Source organism: Denticeps clupeoides, chromosome 18 (genome assembly GCF_900700375.1).
Source record: "Denticeps clupeoides chromosome 18, fDenClu1.1, whole genome shotgun sequence".
In the NCBI taxonomy this organism is placed as follows: Eukaryota; Metazoa; Chordata; class Actinopteri; order Clupeiformes; family Denticipitidae; genus Denticeps; species Denticeps clupeoides.
The window spans coordinates 5,724,530-5,748,351 of NC_041724.1; the positions used below are offsets into that span (position 1 = coordinate 5,724,530).

General features: G+C 47.9%; 2 protein-coding genes and 1 long non-coding RNA gene across 5 annotated transcripts in view; 1 reads left to right on the forward strand and 2 right to left on the reverse strand.

The window, feature by feature from the left end:
- Positions 1-13,328: 13,328 nt before the first annotated feature.
- LOC114768486 (uncharacterized) lies at positions 13,329-17,487 on the reverse strand. Its single transcript, XR_003743066.1, has 4 exons — positions 17,323-17,487; positions 15,558-15,661; positions 15,361-15,464; positions 13,329-13,474 (listed from the first exon to the last, which is right to left on the reverse strand). It is a non-coding gene; the product is annotated as an uncharacterized LOC114768486 (long non-coding RNA).
- fgf16 (fibroblast growth factor 16) lies at positions 13,931-18,872 on the forward strand. Its single transcript, XM_028960804.1, has 3 exons — positions 13,931-14,491; positions 15,397-15,500; positions 17,150-18,872. The coding sequence occupies exons 1-3, from the start codon at positions 14,242-14,244 to the stop codon at positions 17,393-17,395; spliced, it is 600 nt and encodes a 199-aa protein (XP_028816637.1). The 5' UTR covers positions 13,931-14,241; the 3' UTR covers positions 17,396-18,872.
- A 1,386-nt stretch (positions 18,873-20,258) lies between these two features.
- atrx (ATRX chromatin remodeler) overlaps positions 20,259-23,822 on the reverse strand; it is a 33,375-nt gene continuing 29,811 nt past the window's right edge. For all 3 annotated transcript variants that reach the window (XM_028960270.1, XM_028960271.1, XM_028960269.1), the window contains 4 exons: positions 22,591-22,707; positions 22,231-22,326; positions 21,873-22,001; positions 20,259-21,731 (listed from right to left, as the gene is read on the reverse strand). In XM_028960270.1, the coding sequence (XP_028816103.1) occupies positions 21,501-21,731; positions 21,873-22,001; positions 22,231-22,326; positions 22,591-22,707 (573 nt within the window). In that variant the 3' untranslated portion in view covers positions 20,259-21,500. The remainder of the gene's footprint in view (positions 21,732-21,872; positions 22,002-22,230; positions 22,327-22,590; positions 22,708-23,822) is intronic.

A 23,822-nucleotide genomic window follows, 5' to 3' on the forward strand; every position in this document is an offset into this window, starting at 1 on the left:
TAGTGACAGGGACAGTCCCCCTGGGGACACTCCCAGGGTTAAGTGTCTTGCTCAGGGACACAGTGGCAGCAAGTGGGGTTTGAACCTGGGTCTTTGTGCTCTTCAGGGTCACCGTTTTTTTTTTTTTTTCTGACAGCTCCATCGCTCATCAATAACTGCAACGTGGCCTTTATAAACAGGCGGCCCGGCCCTGATTTACTGAGCCTTTCCACGGCCGCCGCGGGGCGAAGCTGTGACCAACGTGAGAGGGTGATTTAGGGCGACGTTGACAGCCGGCTCGAACCTGAGAAGGGTGGAGAGGAGTTGGACGCGCGGCTCACTCGCATCGACGGAGGCGAGAAAAGCATGCGGCGGGGGGGGCATTCAAACCCGTGGCCCGTGTCAAATGCGCACTGCCGGATTGTGTGGTTCCTCCCCCGCTGAACCCGAACAAGATTCCAGAAGCTCTTTTCCCAGCCTCGTCCGGGCTTCGGCGTGGAATGGAACTCCCGAAAACAGGAGAACAACCAGAGAACCAGATTCGTTCCTCTTCCAAGAGCGACTTACAATCAGTAGTTACAGGGACAGTCCCCCCCTGGAGACACTCAGGGTTCAGTGTCTTGCTCAGGGGTAGTAAGTGGGATTTGAACCTGGGTCTTCTGGTTCATAGTCAAGTGTGTTACCCGCTAGGCTACTACCACCTCATTAGTCTTTCTGGAGTTGTGGTGTGGTCCTGTCTTCGCAGTTCTCCGGTGTAAAATGAATCATTTTCCAATCTTGCCAATTAACACAACATTATTTTAATGTTGATCTGTACTGATCGTGGTCTTGGTCTGGACCTCCCCGTTTAGGAAGACGGCACCAGCAACAAGGTTCTTCACCAGACTCCTGCACTCCTGAACGTGACACAGTTCGGAGTTGCAGCGGAAGTCTGCAGCGTACAGTTTGTAGAGGCGACGGGACAGCACTGCGGTGCTCCCGTGATGTGATTTTCTTCAACCGGACATGCTGTGGTCTGGAAAAGGAAGGTAATAGGTGATCCAGGCAACCAGGCCGAGGTCCACCTGATTCCTGCACATCCTGAAGATGTCTTTGACATCTTTCTATCAATGGGACAGTGATGGCCTAGTTTGGGGCAGTGGTGGCCTAGCGGTTAAGGAAGCGGCCCCGTAATCAGAAGGGTGCTGGTTCGAATCCCGAGCCAGCAAGTTACCACTGAGGTGCCACCGAGCAAAGCACCGTCCCCACACACTGCTCCCCGGGCGCCTGTCATGGCTGCCCACTGCTCACCAAGGGTGATGGTTAAAAGCAGAGGACACATTTCGTTGTGTCACAGTGCGCTGTGCTGCAGTGTTTCACAATGACAATCACTTCACTTTCAATACGCATTATCAACAACCAGTAGATCGGCACAATATCTCGTGCAGTGAAAAGATGCTATTATTGTTAGCGCGTTTGCTGTAACGTCTGGTAGTGACGGACGGCTGTCTGAGCAGCCGCCATATCAGTCCGCTGGCACCAGCCAGAGAGGATGTGGCCGTCGGCGGGGGCCCCTTGTTCCAGGGGCTTTTTGTGGCAAAGTCAAAGGCAGCCAGGCTCAATAAAGTCCGTCACTTCGCTGGTAGCAGGTGGAAAATGACGACAGGCTTCCAAGCGCCGCGAAATAACAATTTTCACAAAATGCACAAAGCAAAACACTGACTCGTGGTGACGAGTGACACACATCCCCAGACTCTGGGCAGGGCCACATGAAAGGGGGGCCGACAGGAGACGACAATGCGCCAACCACGATGTCCCTCCTCCCCCTCGTACACATGGAAAATAGACTCCGCCGACAGCAGTCTGGAATATTCCGCGTTGAAACGATAACCAGACGGGCGCGCGCGGACCATGGTGTTATTGTAGGCTCAGTCGTAATTAGCCACGGCCAATTAACCATTCCCACCCTCGGAAAAAAGGAGTTTTTGTACAGGGGCTGAAAAGGTTCGTGACGCGTCCCATCCCGGAACCGAGGGCCATTGTCCGCACGCTTGCGTGCAATCCGCCGTTTGTACCTTTACAGACACTGGAACTCGTTTCAAGTTGATTGAAGGTGAATTGCTGATCTGGACTTGACCGAGCTTGAACGGGCCCCCCCGATGCACGCGTGGTTTCTCCTCTGCTCGGGGGGGGGGCATGCGCAAGTCATTCCAGTAACCGACAGGGAGGTGTCGGCGCCCGGGGATCGCTTTTCAAAACCTTTGTCAGCACACATATTTGCGGCGTATCCTTCAGCCGCGCTGTCCGCCATGACACATGCATGCGGCGACCTCCATTTTTGACAGCTCGCAGTTATGGGGTTTTGGAGATGAGGCGGTGGTTGACAGACAAAAAATTAATTTTGTACATTTTAAAGCCTGACAGTGAGCCAAGACCTACTTGTTGCTTTGTAGTTTACGTATTCGGCCCACACCATTACCCTGGAGCCGCAGGTAGATCAAAAATGCCCCCGTTCAGTGGCGCAGGATTAGGAATAGCACTTTTACCTCCACGTTTTATCCCCCCCCCATCTAATCCGCCTTTGCATCGCTTCGAACAAGGAAAGGAAAACTTTGCCTTAGTTCCTTAAATCCTTTTTGGCGCAATAACAAAGCCAGTTTTGTCTTTTTCCAAGCCATTGGTTGTGAAGGAGACGTGACTTCTTATCAAATTACCTCGGCTGTTAATATCCGTCTGGATTCGGTAAGAGTGGCTTTGGCAGAAGCCAGTCCCATCTTTCCTCAGCAAGCTTTAGCCGGTTGAAATTGTCCTGTGTTTACTCACAGAATGTCACACTGGTCACACGGATTCATTTTAATTGCTGAAACAGGCAAAAATCAAGATTGATACAAACCAAGATCCTGTGCACTGAACGTGTCCATGTAGTGTGAGATGTCCTCATGCTTCACAGAAACAGATAAAGATCTGCCGAGTTCTGTTGCTGTGTCCCTTTTTTCGCCACCCAGAACTTGATCATTAATGAGTTAAAAATGAGTGGAGCCAGATGACTGATATGCTACAGTGTGTTTCTTTCTTGGTTTATCTATTCATTTATGTAAATCCATATGACAAATCCATATGACTATGAAAATATTGCCACTCCTTCTCTTCCATTGGCCATCCCGAATAGACGGAGCGCAGATCCTTTGGACAGCCTCAGAGTTTCCAGTATCACTTTGGCAACTCCAGTAACATGTGTGTCTTCATACCACCCAGGTAGCTTAAGCCTTCCTTGCACTCCTTCATCCATTTTCCATCACAAAGGATTTTTCCTGCTCTGATCATCCGCTCCCTTTACATGTGGCGAGGCTGTCCGTCCCACCACGGAGTGGAAAATACATTAGGGCCGGTGGGAATCGCCAGTTGCTTCCAGAGCAGCAGTGGGGACCTCAGGCTGCTCTTCAGCTGTGGTTTCACACCCAGTGACAGACCTGAAATGTCAGCTCGTCCTAACAACCGCTGCACATTACTGCCTAAGTCCTCGGCTGGCCCCTTTTAATGTGCCAAATCAATAAAGTAAACAGTGAAGAGTCCCAAGGTGGGGCATGTTAACAGACACCCTCCATCTTCAATCGGAGCCTGCCCCTGGTGAGATGTAGAACATGCTTTCTACAGACCAGCTAATACTTCAGGTTGAATTTCATAAGATTAAACTGGTTATCACACCAGTTTGAATGAAATCCTATAAACCAAAAAACTAGCGACGGGTGATCCACATCCAATGATTATACAATACTGCAGATACCGAGACCCACTCGGATACACGTTCTGATACAAGTTAACTTTTTTGCTTCAATATTATTGTTGTCTGCATTGCAGTCAGAACATAAAGTTGTCCGACTTGACGGCAGTCAGTTTATTCTCTCGTGCTACACCATTAAATCCATCTCAATCTCACTCACACATAATCAACCTCTCCTCCATCTTGGTTTTAGAGCTGGCTTCGATATCAATACATCACAGCGCACAGCGGGTCAAAGTTCAATCAAACAGAGGCTCGCGCAGCGGCACTTACGGTGCCGCTAGTCGCTATGGCACACATGCCATAGAAAAGCAATGGGATTCAGAGCACTTCTACGGCCTTGGACCCGCCCAGTTCCCGCCCGCACAGTTTTAGTCATTTTAGTGACATCAAGTTAATAATTTGACCCCTCTTATATGTTAACATGGTTATTTAATGTATCAGTTCAGATTAAATAACATGTTGCCAGATTAAACATATATGTGAAACATATATACAGTAATTAACCAATCAAAGGCTCATTTAAATCCAACTTCAGAGTATAATATCCCGCAAATTCACATTGGTGAGTATAATCCCTTATTAAACTGTAGTAAAGATGTTTTGATTAACTTAGTGATAACAGTATTCTTATTCATTAATGATCATAGCATATCTAACATAGGATATGATGTTACATCAGTCCTGATTGGCAGAAGGAAAAGATTCAGCTAATCTTCCCAAGTTCAACTCATGTCAACTTTTTGTCACACAGGACAGGACTGTTTCCATGCATTCCAGCCTGCTAATTTACATCATATGTCAGCGTCTTGGTCTCAGTGAAATTCATACGAAGGAATCCGAAATTTCCACACATCTGTCAGTCCGAACGCGCATAAGTCAAGAGATGCTGGTTCGCTGACTGCACAGTCAACAGCGGGGCTCATTTCTGACAGTCGCGGCACATTTAATGCTCATCGGCGATGTGCCGTCTCTAGAACCCCCCCCTCACCGAGTCATGCGCAGCAGCTCCTAATTTCACGGTGCCCCCAGAGAATGCGCAGCATGGAACCCGGGATCTTCACGCTCCTTATTAGCCGAGTTGGCCTTGGGGCGGCCGCGATTGCAGCTGTGCAGCTGGCTTGTCTCCTTCTGACGGCGAAACACTTCATTACCGCGCTGCGCCGGCCTTTGGTCTCCACACCCTGAGCTATTTGCACGAGTGGCGGCCCGTTGTGGGCCGGGCCCTAATTAAAACAGTAGCTGATGGTAAAGAGTGGCCCGGTCGAGGCCCCGGCACAGTGGTCCTGGCCGCGTTGTTTTTGTTTGTTTTCTCAGCGCCGGGCCAATCAATTCGGCATTCTTCTCAAATCAAACAACAGGTGTCTTTGTGGGAGTCGAGTACAGGGGAGCACTGGGGGGCATTGGGTTTCGCCCTTTGAAAGTGATACGGGGCGAGCTGCTTTTCTCATGCCTTTGCACCCCCCACCACCCCCCCAAAAAAAATAAAAAAATAAAAAATTCTGGTGCTGATGGACGGACCACCCAACTCTCATGCGCAGGACGCATGGCGTTCCCAACGGCAACCCCTCATTGCTTTTTAAGTGAGGAAGTGTTTAATTTACTAGTTCATTAAAGATAAAGGGTGGACAGACTCCCTCTGTCTCCCAGACAAGCTGGTGAAATTAATTTTTAAGGAAAACAGCCTGGGGAGGGGGAAAAAGTGAGAACTAGGTTGCGTTCGTGGTGGGACGCCTCTCCAACCGTCTTTGGCGTGGCCTTGTATCAGGCTGCTGGCCCACGTACCACACTGTAAAAGCTGTAAAAGCTTCCCCGAAGACCGAGAGGTGCCAGAGATGAAAAATGCCATACTAATTTGTCACAGGCAAAGCCGTGCTTAACGGGGAGAGTCGAGCGAAGGCCCCTCTTGGCGGAGAGCAGCCTCAGGCTGAGACAATGGATTCCCACCCATCATCGTGTTCCAGGGCCTTCCTCCTCTCAGACGATTTTCAGCCCTCTTAGCTAACATCCTCGTCCATGTAGTGCAAGTTCTCCATCCATCTCCATCGGCTCTAGAATTACATGGACCTGTAGGTTTCTGTCACTCCCTTCATTAAAAGGTTGCAAAATTTTTCTTTTAAATTTCATCCATACCACATGAATAGGCCTGCATTCTGCAAGGTGACTGGAGACTGATGCCAAGGAAAACATAAAAAAAAAAAATACAAAGGGAAAAGATTCTGCCAAGAAAATCTCTCTCCAACCCCACATCAGATACAATATCAGGTCTTTGAAGCTTGGACTCCCCCCATTTATCATATATTAAGATCTGGTCTGTTGGAGAACTGCAGTGAGGGGACAGGGAAACAATTCTAAAACTCTGATCATATGTTACTACAACCATAGGAGTCAAAAACTGATAATTACTTTGATAGGTGAATAAGCAAAAAAATGAATACAACTAAGGTTAAATTACTAATTACTAAACTGTTGATGTCTCATATGTTTTGAATCTCAGGGAATATTTTAGTTGCACTGTTAACACACAGGGGATGTCTGCAAATGTCAGATTCACTAGTTGACCAATTGGAATTTTTTAATAAAAATATAATTTATCCACATGTTTAGTTAGATGGTGGATGTGGACAGTACCTTGCACTCGGCATTGGGGAGATTTTGAGATATTTCTGGAAAAAATGCTGGTCGGTAACAGTTAGTTATGTAAGTATCTGGGTGGTAGTAGCCTAGTGGGTAACACTCGTCTATGGACCAGAAGACCTAGGTTCAAATCCCACTTACTACCATTGTGTCCCTGAGCAAGACACTTAACCCTAAATTGCTCCGGGGGGACTGTCCCTGGAACTACTGATTGTAAGTCGCTCTGGATAAGGACATCTGATAAATACTGTAAATATAAATGTAAAAATCTAAAATAATCAATTATTATAGGTTTGTGTATTTTGGTGCCTTTTTGGATGATTGTGGCAGGAGGGGTATTAAATAAGGAAGCATGAGACCAGTCAATCATGGCTCCTCCCACTTATTATTTGTTTATTTTTGTTTATTAAAACCTCATCAAAGTTCACCTTCTGTGTGACTGAAACAACGACACTCCAACAAAATGGCCAGGTTGGGTAGTTAGCTCCTCATCTGATATACCACCTGAAAACAGGCCTCTACAATTTTAATGGAAGTTTCCCATGTAATTACGTATGAGTTCCGTACGTTGGACAGCTTGTTGTGAGTGACTTTAAATTACAAGCAGTCATTGAAAAAATAATAATAAAGTTAATAAATAAGAACAAACAATAGCTTTGGTCGTGGAAAGTCATGTCTACAATCCCTTTCTCTTTATTTTTTGTCGAAGCGCTTACTTCACCCTAAACTTTGCTCATTACTCGAAAACATCTGGCTGACAGGTTTTTCTCTCTTTTAAAATGTTGAGTAATTTCATTCCGCCAAACAGAAAGAGGAAGGTGCTGCATCTGCCAGCACGCGCTCTACCATCTACAATTACCTCAGCGCTCCCGGCCCTTGTTAGACACCGAACGCGGGTCCCGAAGACAGTAATCCGGCCCTCTCTGGGCACTAATCACAGCATTTCCAAGAATGTAATCTGCTGAAAACAATCTCTGTTTTCGCTATCTTATAAACTGATTAACTTTCTGAATATAACTTTCCAGCAGTGAAGTCAAGAGTGTGGGGGGGGGGGGGGGGGGGGGGGGGTTCTCACATTGATGCCAGCTGTGGCCAGACTGACCCTACAAGAGCTAGGGGTGTGCATACATGCATGGGCTCACACACACTCATCTCAGTTTACCTGAAGAGACTAAACCTGCGTGTCCAACCATGGGAATGCCAAGCGCAAATGTTTACACTGGATATTATGTAATGTGGGCTGTGCATGTTATGCTCTATTGTAATCTTGTCAGACAACTGGAAACGCGTGCAAAGGGAGCACATACCGTATGGCGCAAGGCATTCAGGAATAGTAAGACATCAAGAACTGAGCAGATGACAGGTCACGAGATTTTTTTTTTTTTTCGCTATGACTTTATATGACGATTACTGTCACTACAATGCACTGGGAAGACGGTCTAACCCAAAATTACCATTTAAACAATTATATTTTACAACAGAAATATACACTTACTAAGTAGGGCAGTGGGGGCCTAGCGGTTAAGGAAGCAGCCCCGTAATCAGAAGGTTCGAATCCCAATCCGCCAAGGTACCACTGAGGTGCCACTGAGCAAAGCACCGTCCCCACACACTGCTCCCCGGGCGCCTGTCATGGCTGCCCACTGCTCACCAAGGGTGATGGTTAAAAGCAGAGGACACATTTCACTGTGTGCACCGTGTGTTGTGCTGCTGTGTATCACAATGACAATCACTTCACTTTAAGTAACACATATGTTGGTTTTTTTATCCATAGTCAGATGTTCATAGTCACGATTGGCTGCGCCGTTGAAAAACTACACCTTGGACAGGTAAAGTAGAATTCAGAATTATAAATTCATTTTCAGTTTTAATTCATAGGTCTAGAATTCGGAATGGGGCAGCATGACGCTATGCCGGTTTGTCACACCTTTCAAGGTCGTGTGTTCAAATTCCGGCTCGGACCTTGCGTGGGTGGAATTTACATGCTCTGCCGTGGGCAGTGGTTAATTGCCAGGTGTCACACACCACAGCACAGCACCCATTGCACACAGTGAATTGTGTCCTCTGCATTTAACCCATCACCTATGGGAACTGTGAGCAGCCATGAGCACCACGGGAACAGTGCTCAAGGAGACCACAGTGGCACCTTGGCAGTTTGGGATTAGATTCCAATTATGAGTCCACTTCCTTACCCATTAGGCCACCACTGCCCCTAAACTCACTATCCTTAGCCGCTTAGTTCTCTTATTCAGGGTCGAGGGTGCCGGAGCCCATCCGGGGACATAAACAGTAGGTGAATTGGTGCCTCTGAATTGACTGAGTGTGTGACTGACTGTGCCCTGTGATGGGGTGGTGCCCTGCCCTGGGTGAGTCCCTGTCCCGTGCTCAGTGTCCCAGGATGGGCTGACAGCATCCACCCTGAATAACAGGACTAAGTGGTTAAGAATAGGTTTACAGCTTTTATCAGACGCCCTTATCCCAGGGACGGATTATGGGTCGTGTGGGCCCCTGGGCAAAACGTTCACGAGCCCCCCCCCCTCAAAAAAAAAAAAAAAAAAAATGGCAGCATTGTCTGGGATGGCTAGTTGCTATGTCACCATGCCACTTGTGGGTCCAAACTAGTGCGGTGTACCGTGTGGTAAAAGCAGAATGATGTTGACAAAATCTTTTGCCGCTTTTTACATCGGAGAAAATGAAAAGAAGGTGGCTTAAGTTGATACAGTAAGTTGGATCTCAAATTATAATCAGTACAGCCTGATGCCATTACCTCACGTTAATGTTAGCACCAGGTTACCCATCTCTGTTTATAGAGACAGGTAGCAACGTAGCACAACCACATCGTACCATAATGAACATTATTTGAATGTCATACAATTCTTGCTCTAAATCAAAGCACTTTTGCTAGTTATTACCATGGGAAAAGATAGGTCTCTCCCCATGATTTGCAAGTTCTCCAATGTGAAAAAATCTGTTTGTGTGGCAAATTGTTTTGGGCTAGAGGCCCCACGGGCCCCCTGCACCCCAAGGGCCCCTGGGCAGTGGCCCCGCTGGCCCGGTCCGTCATCCGTCCCTGCCTTATCCAGAGCGACTTACAGTCAGTAGTTACAGGGACAGTCCCCCTGGAGCAACTTAGGGTTAAGTGTCTTGCTCAGTGACACAATGGTAGTAAGTGGGATTTGAATCTGGGTCTTCTGGTTCATAGGCTAGTGTGTTACCCACTAGGCTACTACCACCCCGAATGATAGAGAATAGCGAGTGATGGAATTGGAATTAGGCTCAAATGTTGCAAATACTGTTGCAGGCCACAAAGTGGTGTCGTGGGTTCTCTGGTTTCCTCTCGCCATGGCATGATGGGTGGATTGGAGAATCGTGACGTGATGTAGATTGAGCGGTATGAGTGAGCAAGCCAGTGATGAACACATGTCCACTGTGGAAAACACCTAGCAGCACCTGACGAGCCTCTTTCACACCCACTGGGCCCATGATCAGCAAACACAAGTGCCATAAGTCACATCGGCCCGTGTCAACTGCAACCTGCGTCGGCCAGCGGCGGAGAAGGAAGAGACCTCAGGCCAGCAAACCAGGAGGCAGCGAATTGGAACTGGCTCCTGCGCGGGATCACGGCGTCGGAACGGCTTCAAAAATAAAGCGGATTTAAAATACACTGCTTACCTCACCCCACCCCGGTTTGAACTTTTCACAGTAATTAAGTAATGTGTCCCCATTTGTCATGCACTGACAGTTCATGAATTTAAGGCAACCCGAGATTAAGGTTTGTTTTTTGAGGACCCCCCCCCCCCCCCCCAACAGAGCTATTTAGTGCCCTCTGTTGGTCTGTGCTCTTTTCTGGTTTCTTAAAGCGGGAATCACAACAACTCAGTGACAAAGGTGTAACAAATAGGACGTTTACAGCCCATGATATGAGCCATCTTTCCATTGGGAGGCTGTGCCGGCTCCATGAACGTCACTGGCAGAGCACGACAATCTGAAGCATGACAGTTTTACGTGTGTCACGCTGCATTAAAGATGAATGAAAAATAAATGCATAGTTCGGTCGTGGTGTTGTGCATTTGTAACATCGTATCATGTTCCCATTTCAGAAAACAGCATGATCCCTCCAGAAGATCAAATATCAGCGGATCATCATCGCAGCCTGCGGTGCCCCTTTATCTCAGGTGGCACTGCTGTGTTTTCCAGGCCCCTTCCCAGTGGTGAACTCATTGGAAAATGATGAGTGCATTATGGAAATGAGGCTCTCGCAATGCCCGGCCATTACCTGCTGAAGGAAAAACAGCATTCCGGAGGAACAATATCTCCCGGAATCTGGCCTCCCACATGGGCAGGAATGCCGACAGCGGACAGGGGTGTCAGAACAGCGGACAGGAGTTAAGGCGGAGGATCGCCGGGGAACTCATCGCGGGCCTGCACGTCTTCGCCGGTGCGCCAGCGGACTTCAAAGCTGCCACCCTCTCTGTTGTTGAATGGATTTGCCCCTGGCTACGGGCCTAATGAGACCCACTAACTCCAAACATGCCCCCCGTATGATTAGGCTGTAACATGCTTAAGAAGACCGGATTTGTCTCCACAAAGATTTAATTTACGACTCCCAACAATCCGCCACATGAATGAAAAACCGAAGGCAATTAGCAAGAGAGAGCGAGACAAGCTCAGGGCAGAGGGACACAGAAGGAGAACGGGAGAGAGAGAGTCTGATCAAGAGAGGAGGAGGAAAGAGAGAACAACCAGCTGGATTGCCATATAAATACTTGTGAAGATAGGTAGAGTTGGGCTCCTTGCCAAGGGCTCTACAAAGGGCTTCAAACATCTGTTTAGGGGTAGATTCCTGCTCCGTATTGGAGAAAGAATAACACACTTGGCCTGGACAGAGTTGTTGATCTTCATCAAAGATTCAAATATCTCCAAAATGTCTAATGGGGAAAAAAAATGGAAACACCTGGTCAAGGCCAAACCACCAGCAGAAGAACCTGGTTTAAAAAAAATCGAGTTTGGATCTATAGCAATCTATGGATAACTTGTGCATGAGACGTGAGGGGACATTAACGTTATCAGGAAATTAACACCTTCCCCCGAGTTAAGAAAGTGGAGCTGTGGGCCTGGAGACCCTTGCCAAGGTTGCTTCCGACTCGAGCGGAACCGGACGGACCACAAGCTTGGACCGAGAATGAACCGGTAAAACCAAACTCTCCAGCGGCCGAGTGCATGTGAACAATTCCTACAGCAAAAGGATGGATCGAAACACAACGTTCAGGTTTATGGCCAAGCAAAGAGGCCATGTAACCTCAAACCTTTATTTAAATTCACATGCATCTGTCCACGTCTTGGTCCTCTCAGCCCACCCCCTTGAGAGGTACGGGTGGGTGGGTGGGGGGGACAGGACCACCTGCGTGAAAGGGGATAGCTGGACTGTTATGTCTCCGCGACAGAATAAAACAACACAGAATCCCGCTCTGCGAATAACCCGCAGATCATTTTTCCAACGGGGAAAAAAAAAAGGTTAAAACGGGAACAGATGATTCCTGATCTCCTCGTCGGGGCCGTTTCTCCGGTGGCAATCAGGCCAGCCGAGCGGTGACACGGGGACACGGGGACACCTGCCCGCACTCCTCCCCCTTTCCCGAGTCCCACGTGTAACACGATCGAGCGGCCCGATCAGGACGTCGGCGGGCCAATCAGCTAATTGGTCCCTTTTTCTTTTTGTGACGGGGTGCACTGGGAGTCGTCATAAAGCCAGGCCGCCATGGAACACGTGATCAGGGGCGGTGTCGTTTACCACGCTCACCTCCGGGTAACCCTCCAACCAGCGCGCACATGAAAATTTGTCAAGTTCAAATAAACGGGTAAAACGCTTATTACCCCCAGGGTCACGTGGTAAGGGTAACCCCCGTTTTCAGATTTTATACTTGCCCCGAGCGGCGGCGGGGGGGGGGGGTGTTGGGGTGCAAACTGAGCACTTGGGGTCTGCGTATTTTCTCCCCTCAGAACCCCACTGCATATGGGAACATTTTCTATTCTACACCCCCCCCCCCTCCTCAAAAGCCATAAATCCGCCATGTCAACTATAAAATATAGCTGACCAGCAACAGATGTAGCTATAGAAAATGCAAAAAATAAAATGAATCCAAAATTGCACAGCTGACACAGAGTGCACAGTTGCAGCCTGCGCAGGTCCTGCCCCCCCACCTCGTTTAATATTGAGTCAATGAGGAAAGTAACATATATATATTTAAAAAAAAAAAACACACAGATTACAAGACAAATGTGAAGTCAAATGATAATGTTTTAATAATTGGAGTTATGCAACCTCCGATCCTACAAACACAAGGACCATGCAAGCTTCTGCATGCTTCCAGATGACGTCAGAACGCACATGTGTTGGCATATGGAGCGACGGCGATGTCGCGATCGGTGTATCACGATCATCCGGGCGTCTTACGTCAAACGCCGTGCGACGAATCCGTGGGATTCGGTCATCCTCGCCGTCATCCTCCTGGTGCCACGTTACACCTGATGGCAGAACCCTGACCTCCACAAGAGGGGTTCAGAAAACGGACGGGTGGAAGTCGTCTACTGCGACCTGATTTTCAGCAGAATCTAAAATGTCCCATGTCCTTAAGAACTTAAGAACCTGAAGAGATCAGCAGCCTGGAGACATTGGAGACATAACGAGGACATTCTGGGAGCTGCAACAGGTAGGGACAGAGCTGAGGACGGGGCTTTTCCAGTTAAATCACTGGGTTGATATAATAACCTCTTCTGTGACATTTTGTTGGACTGGGCGACTAATTAAATCTGTCTCGGGATTTGTACTTCACAGGCACGGGGCTTATATATATATAAAAAAAGTGAGCAGAGGAATAAAAAAAGTCAATAAGCAACTCGTACAAGCAGGGGCCTGTTGTGATAGAAAAAAAAATGAGTCCCAATCGAGCCATAAATCACATCTTTTATTTATCACCCTCGATAGCGCCGCTTTTACAGCCTGATCTGGTGTCGTCTGCCCTGTCGTGACGTAAGAACCGAACGTCTTCTCCACAGATGCAACACGTTCAACACGTTTTGCTCTTTAAAGATCGAATTCTGGAAAAAAAAAAAAAAAAAAGACAGGTCTTGGAAACGGGACAGGAAATAAATTTGAGAAGAGGGACATTTTGAGTGACAGAGAGTATGCATTGTCTGGAGACACAATAACACAACGGAGCTCTCATTAACATCCCAGCTTTTTTTCCCCCCACAAGAAACCTAAGAGAGTTACGGAAACCTTAAGTTCACATTTCTGTTAACTAAACAAACCTCCAGATTATCTTTAATTGTGATTACTGTTTATCATTAATATGATTAATGTCGCTGATGTCGTTCCTGCTCCTTCAAAGGACGTCCCGTGCAGAAGTAACATTAAAAAAACGTCAAAAGAACCTTAAGGTAACGTTGCGCACTTCCAGCGCCTCGGTGAAAACGCTAGGGTAACGTCAACATAACGTTGCGCGGAGTGAAGCGTGCTCTTGATCCCCCCCCCCCAGTCCCAGCTCGCCACCGAGGACGCACCTGCTCCCCGCCCGGAGGAGGTGGAGAGAACGCGTTCCGGGGCGGGTGGCGCAGCAACATCTTGCGCGCAGGTTTATTTAAGGCGCCCGACGGCAGGGACGGGGGTCGCGGGGCTCGCGGAGTGCGGCCGGGGGTAAAGCCGGGAGTAAAGCCGGGGGTAAAGCCGGGGGTAAAAAGGAGCGATGCCAGCCAGGCGTGGCCTGCATTTGAATATCCCGGCGTGAGGATGCGTATAAAAACGGCGCGTTCCATCCGATGAGCAGACACCCCCGAGCGATGAGCGGCGCAGCACTTTGGTGAAGATGGCGGAGGTCGGGGGCTTCATCGGGGCGCTGGATTTGGATTTACAAAGCTTCCCGGCGCTCGGGGGCGTCCCGCTGAACGAGAGGCTGGGGCTGATCGAGGGGAGGCTGCAGCGGGGCTCGCTCACGGACTTCGGCCACCTCAAGGGGATCCTGCGCCGGCGACAGCTGTACTGCCGGACGGGCTTCCAGCTGGAGATCTTCCCCAACGGCACCGTGCACGGGACCAGGCAGGACCACAGCAGATTCGGTGAGTTCCGGTGGTGGCCCAGGTCTTACGCGCGTAAACGTCTGATAAATCCAAATACATAAACATATAGATTATATATGGGATTTAAACATCGCACATCGAAGACCGTATAACGGCTCGGGAAACAGAAAACGTCCAGATGTCTTGCCAGAGTCGGCGGGACGCGCTTGGAGCGACTGGGGGACCCGTTGGGGACGCGTCCGTTACGCGGAGCTTGACAGACCGGCGCGGGCGTCGCCCACCCACGGACTCGGGTGGCGGCCACTCGCTCTTTATCGAGAGAGAAACGTCGGGTTTTTCCAGCTCCGGTCTCCGGGCGTCCCGGCAGGTGCGGCGCGTCTCGGGTGCGGGTTCGGAGGGGGTTTTGCGCCGTTGCGCCGACGTCCTTTCCCGCGAGAGGGACTTTCTGTGCCCATGTGCCAAATGCAAGAGGCAGGTGGCCAGCAGAGATTCTCCCTCCTGCGTGAGGACTTTCCTGTGGAACATCTGTCCACTTCATTTCTTTTTTTTTTAATGTAAGTGGGAGACATGAGAAGTCCAGAGTCAGGTCCTGTAGAACCTGCAAACTCTCACCAGTTTTTCTGAGGGACAAGTTCTCGAGAACGTGTAGAGCACCCAGCATCGATCCACGTGCTGCCGCTCTAAATGTTCCTGCAAGGTGCGTAAAAGCAGGTCGGTACTAAACTAACCCGCTGTACCGGAGCTCAAAAGCCTCGTCTTGGATTTCAGGTGAACTTCGATCAGGAAAATTATGAAAAAGTATTAAAATTGAACGAGTTCTTTTCTTCTTCTCTGGCTTCCATACCCAGCATCCGAGAATTCCGGAAACGTGGATGTGACAGATTACATGTTCTGTGTGCTGTTGTCACCTATAAAGTGAGTTTGTTTGGTCTCTTCGCACCCAGGCATTCTGGAGTTCATCAGTTTGGCAGTGGGTCTGGTCAGCATTCGGGGTGTGGACGCCGGCCTGTATCTGGGAATGAATGAGAAAGGAGAACTCTATGGGTCGGTAAGTCACGAACCTCTTCACGTCGCTGCCCAATTTCCTTTTTAAATGAAAACGCACCGGACTGGATTTTGGAAAGTTTCGTCCCACAGCTTCTCTGCTCGTGCCTCTTCCTCATTACGGCGAACGAATGCACGTGTACAAGGACCAGTGCTTTCGCCCAGCTGTAGCAAAATAGCAAGCCAGACACATTTCTTGCATATGTTCATTTCCAAAAGCTGAACCTTTTGAAAGATATTTGTGAAACGCGCACATTACAAGTCTATTTAGCGTTCATAGTGTTAAATTTGTGTCACATCGTGTTTTAATCACTTTTTATGCCACCTCAGGTTCAAATTCAGTCATATTTCACAATACTGCAAAGGAACCTTTTATTTATTGCATTTTTAAGGTCACATGACCGAATGAAGTCTTAACGATCTAAAATACAGTATTTTCAGCAGCCCATGTGTAAGAGGCATGCGGAACATTCCAGAAACGCTTTCTATTGGCACCCAAGCTGCCAAAATGTACAAGGCTCTGGCCGTCCATGCAGGAGGAGAAACCACTTTTTTCATTGATGGGACAGAGTCACAATTCCGCTTTATCGTTTTTGGAAATATCACTTCGGTTTTGTACAAATCGGCCCGCAATAGGTGCCTCTCGCACGCCGACACGTAGCGGGGAAATCAGTTCACGCGTGAAAGATGTTCCCGCGCGTCCGGATACCTGGGCTGCGCGCGGGGGTCCCCTCTACCTGACGATACGCCTGTTAAAACAACATGCCTTTTCTGCGATAGCATGCAGAATCAATCATGGTTTGCCGATGGGCGCTCGCTTTCTTGGCCCCGGACTCCGGCTGCAGGGGAGGGCGGTGTCGGATTTCCCGGGAAGAATGGGAAGGCCCCAGCAGCCAGCAGCAGGTCTTAAGTCAGAAAGAGCCCATTATTAAGGTGGTAACATGATCAGGTCCAGGACATTGGCAGTGGAAGTGTCTGGGGTATGGAGGAAGCATGAATCGCTTGTGTGTGTGTCGTGTGCATAGAGGGTCCCTGTGAGGGTCCCACGCCGCCGCGGGGCCCGGGGTCAGGTGGGCAGAGCCGGTGTTTTCTCCAAATAAAGTCCAGATTCCCGCCGTATTAAAACGCACTTGCAGCTGTCGAGTGGGACGGACGTGCTTTCGCGGCGTCGGGAGGGAGTTCAAACCGAAAAAAATAAGTTCAGGACCCCCCCCCAAAATAAAAAAAAAGAAAAAGTTTGACTTATGTATGAAGTTTATCCACTTCTGACATCTTTAGAAGGCCGAGCATGAGCCCCCCCCGCCTGCTGAACCCCCGGTGACCCCTCACGCCACCGCAGCGGCCCGTGTTTGTGTCGCCGGCGCGATGTCGGGGTTGTGGCCCGAGCTTCATTACCGCGGGCACCTGCCCCCCTCCCCCCGGGAATAGTTTCCACCCCGGTCCGGCACGACCCCCTGGTCTCCTACCAAAGTCCCGCCGGAGGCCTAGCCCTCCCGTGTAAACAGCTCCGCGGTCGGACCCTCGGTCCGTGACTGTTTGCCGGTTAAGTAAACCCGGCCCTGGCTCTGGCCAAAATATTTGCGGCTAAGTCCGCGGCGGCGGCGGGGAAGCGACGCGGCCGCACGTCCTAAATCACCGGCCACTCTCTTGCAGAAGAAGCTGACGGCGGAGTGCGTGTTCCGCGAGCAGTTCGAGGAGAACTGGTACAACACCTACGCCTCCACGCTCTACAAGCACGCCGACACCGGGAGGTTCTACTACGTGGCCCTGAACAAGGACGGCTCGCCGCGGGAGGGCGGGAGGACTAGAAAGCACCAGAAGCTCACCCACTTCCTGCCCCGGCACGTGGAGATAGAGAAAATCCCACAGTCCTTCAGGGACCCGTTCCAGAACAGGTGACCGAAGCCGGGGCCCGACCCGTCCGGGGGAGGACGAGGGGAGGGCCCTTACACGCCTTCCCATCGCCCAGCTGGTGTTTACGTTCTAGCGCCTGGCCCCGCCCCTGCACTGAGGTCAACATAACGCGCGTGTTCCTGGGCGTCCGGACTGGGTCAGGTGCGCCAGGACATGGACATGGCATGTCTGAGGGACCACAACGTGGAGAAGCTCTGCTCCAAACGTGAAATGTTTTTCTAGTAGCACTTAACGCGTCGGGTGTTTGTGGGTGCGGGGGACGCAGCACGTTGGCTTGTAGAACGAAAAGAAAAGATGCACTAAAACAAGAACCCCATTAATAACAGTTCGATCGGAGAGTGGGAACCATTCGCAATATTAAGCGATGTTCTCAGAAAGACGCACAAACCACGATGGACGGTGGTCCCGGCTGCGTGGTGTCTGGCTGCTGCAGAAACTGAATGTTGATGGTGATCTGAGGCCAGATGCAATTTCCATTTAGAGAAGATGAAATAGAACCGATTGAAGTCTTTATGATGCGAGACTCACGTCTGGACTCCATGTCCCCTCCATGTTAGCAATAACTCAACTAGCATAGTGGCTGCGATATAAATGACCCAGAGAGTACGGACCTCAATGTCACAAAAACGTCACTGAATGAAAGTGCAGTTTTTTTTTTGCAATTGTGTTTTATGGACACGAAATCAGTGTCTGTAGAAGGTTCTAGAAAGTCCAAAATCAGAGCCTGTGGAGTCTGGAGATGCGAGAATGTGTAACCAATGAGTTTTAGGGGACTGTGTATCTCCTGAAGGGATTCTCTGAATGCTCTTAGGATGACATCATGTACGAAAGCACAGCTTCTTGCTGACAGACATCAACAACAAGAACAGCATTCTTGGCCGCTGCGAAGCATAGGCATTAATTTGGAAGAGCTCACAGACGATCCCGGCGGTCATGACAGACATGGACTTTATGGCTGATGTGTGCGAAGAACTTGTTCCGTTGCATAAGATGACGTCATTTCAAAAAGTGGAATAATAAAAATGTAGCGCAGTCGAACCTACAGCAGTTTGAAGAAAAGGGTTAAAAGGGGCAAGTTGGATCATTTTAATTGCTCCCCTCGTTGTACTGAGAGTGACTTGTAATGTTCTACCTGTCAGGAACATTATTAAAATGCAAGTGACAGATGTGTAAATATGTACGAACCTATTTAAGAGATGTACAATATATTTATTTTCTACTATAAAGTATAAATCTATATATTTATTTATTTCAAATGCGTCTATTTTGTAACGAGGTTATCGGCTGTAGATTCTACTGAAAAAGGAAATAAATAAATAAATAAATAAAAACTGCATAAACAGTTGAACCAAATGAATTTGACAATAAAATTGTTCTGCTATTGAATGTCCATGACGAGTGACCAGTTTGCTTTTGATGAAAAGAGAATTTACTTATATATATATATATATATATGTGTGTGTGTGTGTGTGTGTGTGTGAGAGAGAATGAATGAGATCTTTGGAATTGTGTTGTAAGACAAAGAAAAATTCACACCCAACACACAAAAAGGTACCAACTGTGTTTTCCTCGTCTCGCATGCTTTGCTTGAGCACTTACTGGCCCCGTGACAAACAGGAAACATGTCTGAACGCAGCCTGCTGGAGCGGGAGCGGGCCGTAAAAAGCCCCGGTTGCCGCGCTCGTACCAGGGAAGGAGACTCGGCCTGACAAATGCCCTCTCTTCTGTGGAAGTGGAATTCCTGAGGGGGAGAAGAGCGCGCCTCGCGGTAATCCATCTCTACGGAGACCTGGCCGCGAGCTGGTGATGTAAACGGAGCGCCCGTGGCACCGGGAGGGTTGCAGAAGCCTACAACCGACGCCCCCCCCCCCCGCCTCCCTCCCTCCCCGCAAGCTGACGTGGACGTAAATCAAAATGTTGCGTCGTGCGAGACAATAAATGAGACGCCGCCGGGAAGGTAGGTGACAAATGTGTTGTAAACTCGCTGCACCTACACCAAAAACACAAGGTGCCAGCTACAAATGCACCGGCGGGAAGCGAGCCAGTGAAGGTGGTGTTTATCAGTGCGACGCTGGAATCCCATGGCAAATTACTCCCTGAAGACGAGAGCGTCCGAGACCGACCCGACTCCCTTACATCACGAGGCCTGCGAGCAGACGTATAATCACGCGCCAGTCCGACAGCATCTATTACCGCGCAAGACGTGCTGTTACTCTCCGCCAGCTCGTGCGGCGTGTGAACAGCAAACGGCATTGGCGGCATGAACCGAGATCCAGAATTAACATCTCGACATCTCCACCGCCGTTTGCTCACTTGTGGTGAACGGCGAGCTCCCCGTGGACATGCATTAGACACAGGGGAAGGCCGAGGCAGAGACCATCACTTCATCAAAATGAAAGATGAAGAGCGTGAGGCAGGTCTGGATTGTGTGTGTTTTGTGTGTGATAGAGAGAGAGAGAGAGAGAGAGAGAGAGAGAGAGAGGGATGGTACACCGTGTACTCTGTAATCATGCTGGTGCACCGTGACTCGTACTGCACGCCAGACAGGCACTTCTTTTGCCAACCGCCATGGACAGAAGCAAAGGGCATCATCGGGTACCAACTGTGACGCAACGTAATAAAAACTGATTAAAGTATGGCCAATGGAGTTATGATCGATTGATTCAACTTTTTTTTTTTTTTTTTTTTTTATGAATGAAACAGGATGTGTCCCAGGTTGCCCAATTTGAGGAACTATTTCAGAAATAAATTCACAGTTGCAAATGACATTATAATTATGTTACCACTTTGGCCACTATACTGTTGTGTGAGGTAAGGCTACATAGCAGAGAGAAAACATCGAAAAAAATTTAAATCAGCATTTTGGTCACTTTATTTGTAATATTAAATATTTATCTAGTAAATAGCAGATCGGTTTTAATGGCAAAACAAGTCGGTGTATTTGCTAGCATAAGAACATTCTTCAGGAGGGAGAAAAAGTTCCTCAATGTTTTGAAACACACCTTGTGCAATCGTGGGAGCGTACAGTCTCCCCTGAAATCTACGTCAGCTTAGCATCAAAGCAAAAAATAAAATAAAATAATAATAATATCAATGTGCGAATGTAGAACAAAGGTGAGCTCCCATACCAGGGCAGCACGGCCGGCAGGTCGTACCCGACCAGACACTGGAGTCATGGATTACGACCCGAACAGAGAAAGACAGAGAAATCTGGAGAAGGGTGACCGTGGCCGGCCCCACCAGCCGCAGACGAGGGCCCGGAGACGGAACGGCAACACAAGTGAAACAGAAATGGTTAACAGTGCACAACACTAAGAGCTAAAACAAACACTTTACAACAAGATCCCAAGAATACAAAAAGTCCAGATATTTAACAGCACAGGCATTCCATTAGCGTAAGCAACAATGCGTTCCAGCATTGATATAAAAAAAATTAAAAATAAAAAAAAAAAAAAGAGAGAGAAAAAAAATGGGGAGAGGGAGCTTCACAAGATGCATTTTTTTCTTAATAATATTTAGTAAGATAACATAAGGCCATACTTTTTTTTTTTTTTGTAATTTTTTTTATTTATGTGTGCTGGTACCAGTGCTTCATCATAACCCTTCTAACAGGTAGGTACTGCAGCACACAACTACTGGCGGCAAGGTTTTCTTTCGTAGAAAACGTTTCACAAGCAACACTATGGTCCCACATGAATGTAATATTAAGCTTCGTTAAACTGTATTTAAAACACACAAAAAAACAAACAAAAAAAGTTGTTTAATTGTTTAATTCAAAGCCCTACGTTAGGGGGTTAAGAATAGTTAAATGCTTAGAAGCATTTGGGGAATTCCATATTAAATATGTTGAAAAACAGAACGGAACAGAAGTTGAAATAGCATTAAGGCTATATATACACAAAACATCTGAATCTTAGCTGAAGAACACCACTTTTATTTCACATCCCGGAAAGGGAATCGGAATAAAATCGAGGTGGTGGGGGGGTGTGTGAACGTACAGGTTTTTTTTTTGTTTGTTTTTTTTAAATCACTGTTAGTCCAGTGGTGGTAGAGAGACACAAAAGGTCAGGGTGTGTAGAATTCCGAGGGTCTACAGACCCTTGGAGGGCCCTGGGCTTTTGCCCAGCTGGGGAGAGGCCATGCCCTGCATGGCGTGAAACTGCTGGTAGAGACTCAGAAGGTCCATCTGACTCAGACCCCCGGCTCCAATCATGCCGTTCTGCAGGGCCAGCTGGTTCATCAGCAGCCCCTGCTTGGCCATGGCCATTTGCTGCTCGTGGACCTTACGGTTGCCCAGGATCTTCTGAACATACATCATCAACTGCGAACAGAGAGAAAAAAAAAAAAAACAAAGCCAGGGAGTCAGGATGCATTCACAATTTAAAAAAATGTGTACAAGTTAGTCCACAATAAAAATGAGATATAAAAAAACTGTCCATTGTAGTACGGAAACTTGGAATACCATGTTCTGTTTGTTGACAGTGTCTCTGTACACCATCTCCAGCCTCTTGAACTCCATCTCAAGGGTAGCCTGCTGACTGATAGCCAGGCTTTGTACCTGCTCTTCGGTCAGCGTGGGCTTATCCTTCCACTAAAGGAGATCAAAACACACCAAGCAATGACTCCACTGGACTGAAACCGGCGCTCACCACACACACACACACACACACACACACACACACACACACACACACACACACACACACACACACACACACACACACACACAAAGTCTAATGGCACCCCAATGACATTTTTTATCATATACAACCCTGATTGAACCTGGGACGCTAGGAAAATTAATGATGTCAGTCACTCACAATGCGGCCAATAAGATCTTCCAGTGGCTCTCTGGGTATAGACTTCAGTGCATTTGTGGCATCAATCACATTCTGCCTTCCCTGGCGCACCACTTCCTAAAAAACAAAAAAAGCAAGAATATACATTAGCAAAAAAATTGAATTTGCAACACATCACATTTTCTATGCTACAGTAAGCAAGTCCCACCTATTTATAGATCTATTCATGCAACATTTTCCCCTCAGAAGTGGTGTGCTTGGTGCACAGAAATTTTAGCAGGCAGTGCAAAATGCCCCAGCTGCTGGGGACTGTAGGAAAAGTTGGGACAGGAACGCAGATGCTGTGGGATAAGGTGAAGTTGGGTGGATATCATTACTGACCTCAAGCTGCTGGTTGCTCATGGATGCCAAAGCATTTATGTTGAAGGGGTAGTAGGCACTGGAAGATCCCATGCCCATGCCTCCGTAGGCATGCTGGTTGATCTGCAGGGACAGTCCCTGTGGGACAAAACAGACCACTAAGAAATACAATATTTAACTACTTTGGGCACACATGAGATGCTGAAAAGCTCTAAAAAGGTAAATGCCTTGCTAATAAAAAGGATTTAAAAAAAAAAAAAAAAAAGGTAGGTGTGTGTGTGTGTGTGTGTGTGTGTGTGTATGTGTGTGTATACACACCTCTTAGGCATTTTTTGCGCTCCCAGGTAAAAGGAGGCATGTGCGTGTGTCATATATATATATTTTTAAAACCTCCTTTTACCTGGGGTCTCATTTATTACTGTTGCGTACGTATAACACGGGATGTAAAAGATGCGTACGCCTCTTCCTACGCATATGTTGAGATCTATATAAAACAAACCTTGACGCAAAAATGTGCACATTATTACGCAAACTCTGACCCATGCGTGCTACGGTGGGTGAAGAGGGTGAGCAAAAACGTGAGTTGCATTAGTACAAATATAATAATTCCTTGTGCTACAAACTAATATAAATACTGAAAAAGTTCAATTAAATGTATGATTTATTAGTGAATATATAAGTAAAACATAGAATTCAAATAAAATCCTGACCTAATAAACACTTTTAATCTACACGCCGCAGCAGTTAAAGATGTAAACGGATTTATTCACGTAAATAGGAAACATATACATTCTATAAAATGTGCAAGTTATTCGAGCTGCAGTTCTTGGCCAGAGCCGGGTCAGGCTTGAGTTTTTTTTTTGTTTTTTTTTTTTAAATCGGGCTCGGGTCAGGTTGATAGTCACTGGGCTTACCGGGTGGTCGTAAGGGCGTACTGATGCTGCTGTGTCGGCGTGGAAAGGGACCACACGACAGGAATGCTGTTCAACTTAGCCTTTCCTGGCAAATCGCAGAAGAAGGACGGTCTAGCTCCCACATTTGAACTGAAGTTTGATGTCAGGACTGGTGGCTGGTCTCACCTCACAGAAACTATTTATACTAGACGGCCACCAAGCGCCAACTGACTGACGTCAACGTCACTCTCACTCTTCCCGTTACAATATGTTGTACCGCATGAAACATTGTGATGGAACACAAATGAAAGTCAATTGAAAAACACTTTGCTATAGTCTCACTTATTTCAGCAGTTTCAC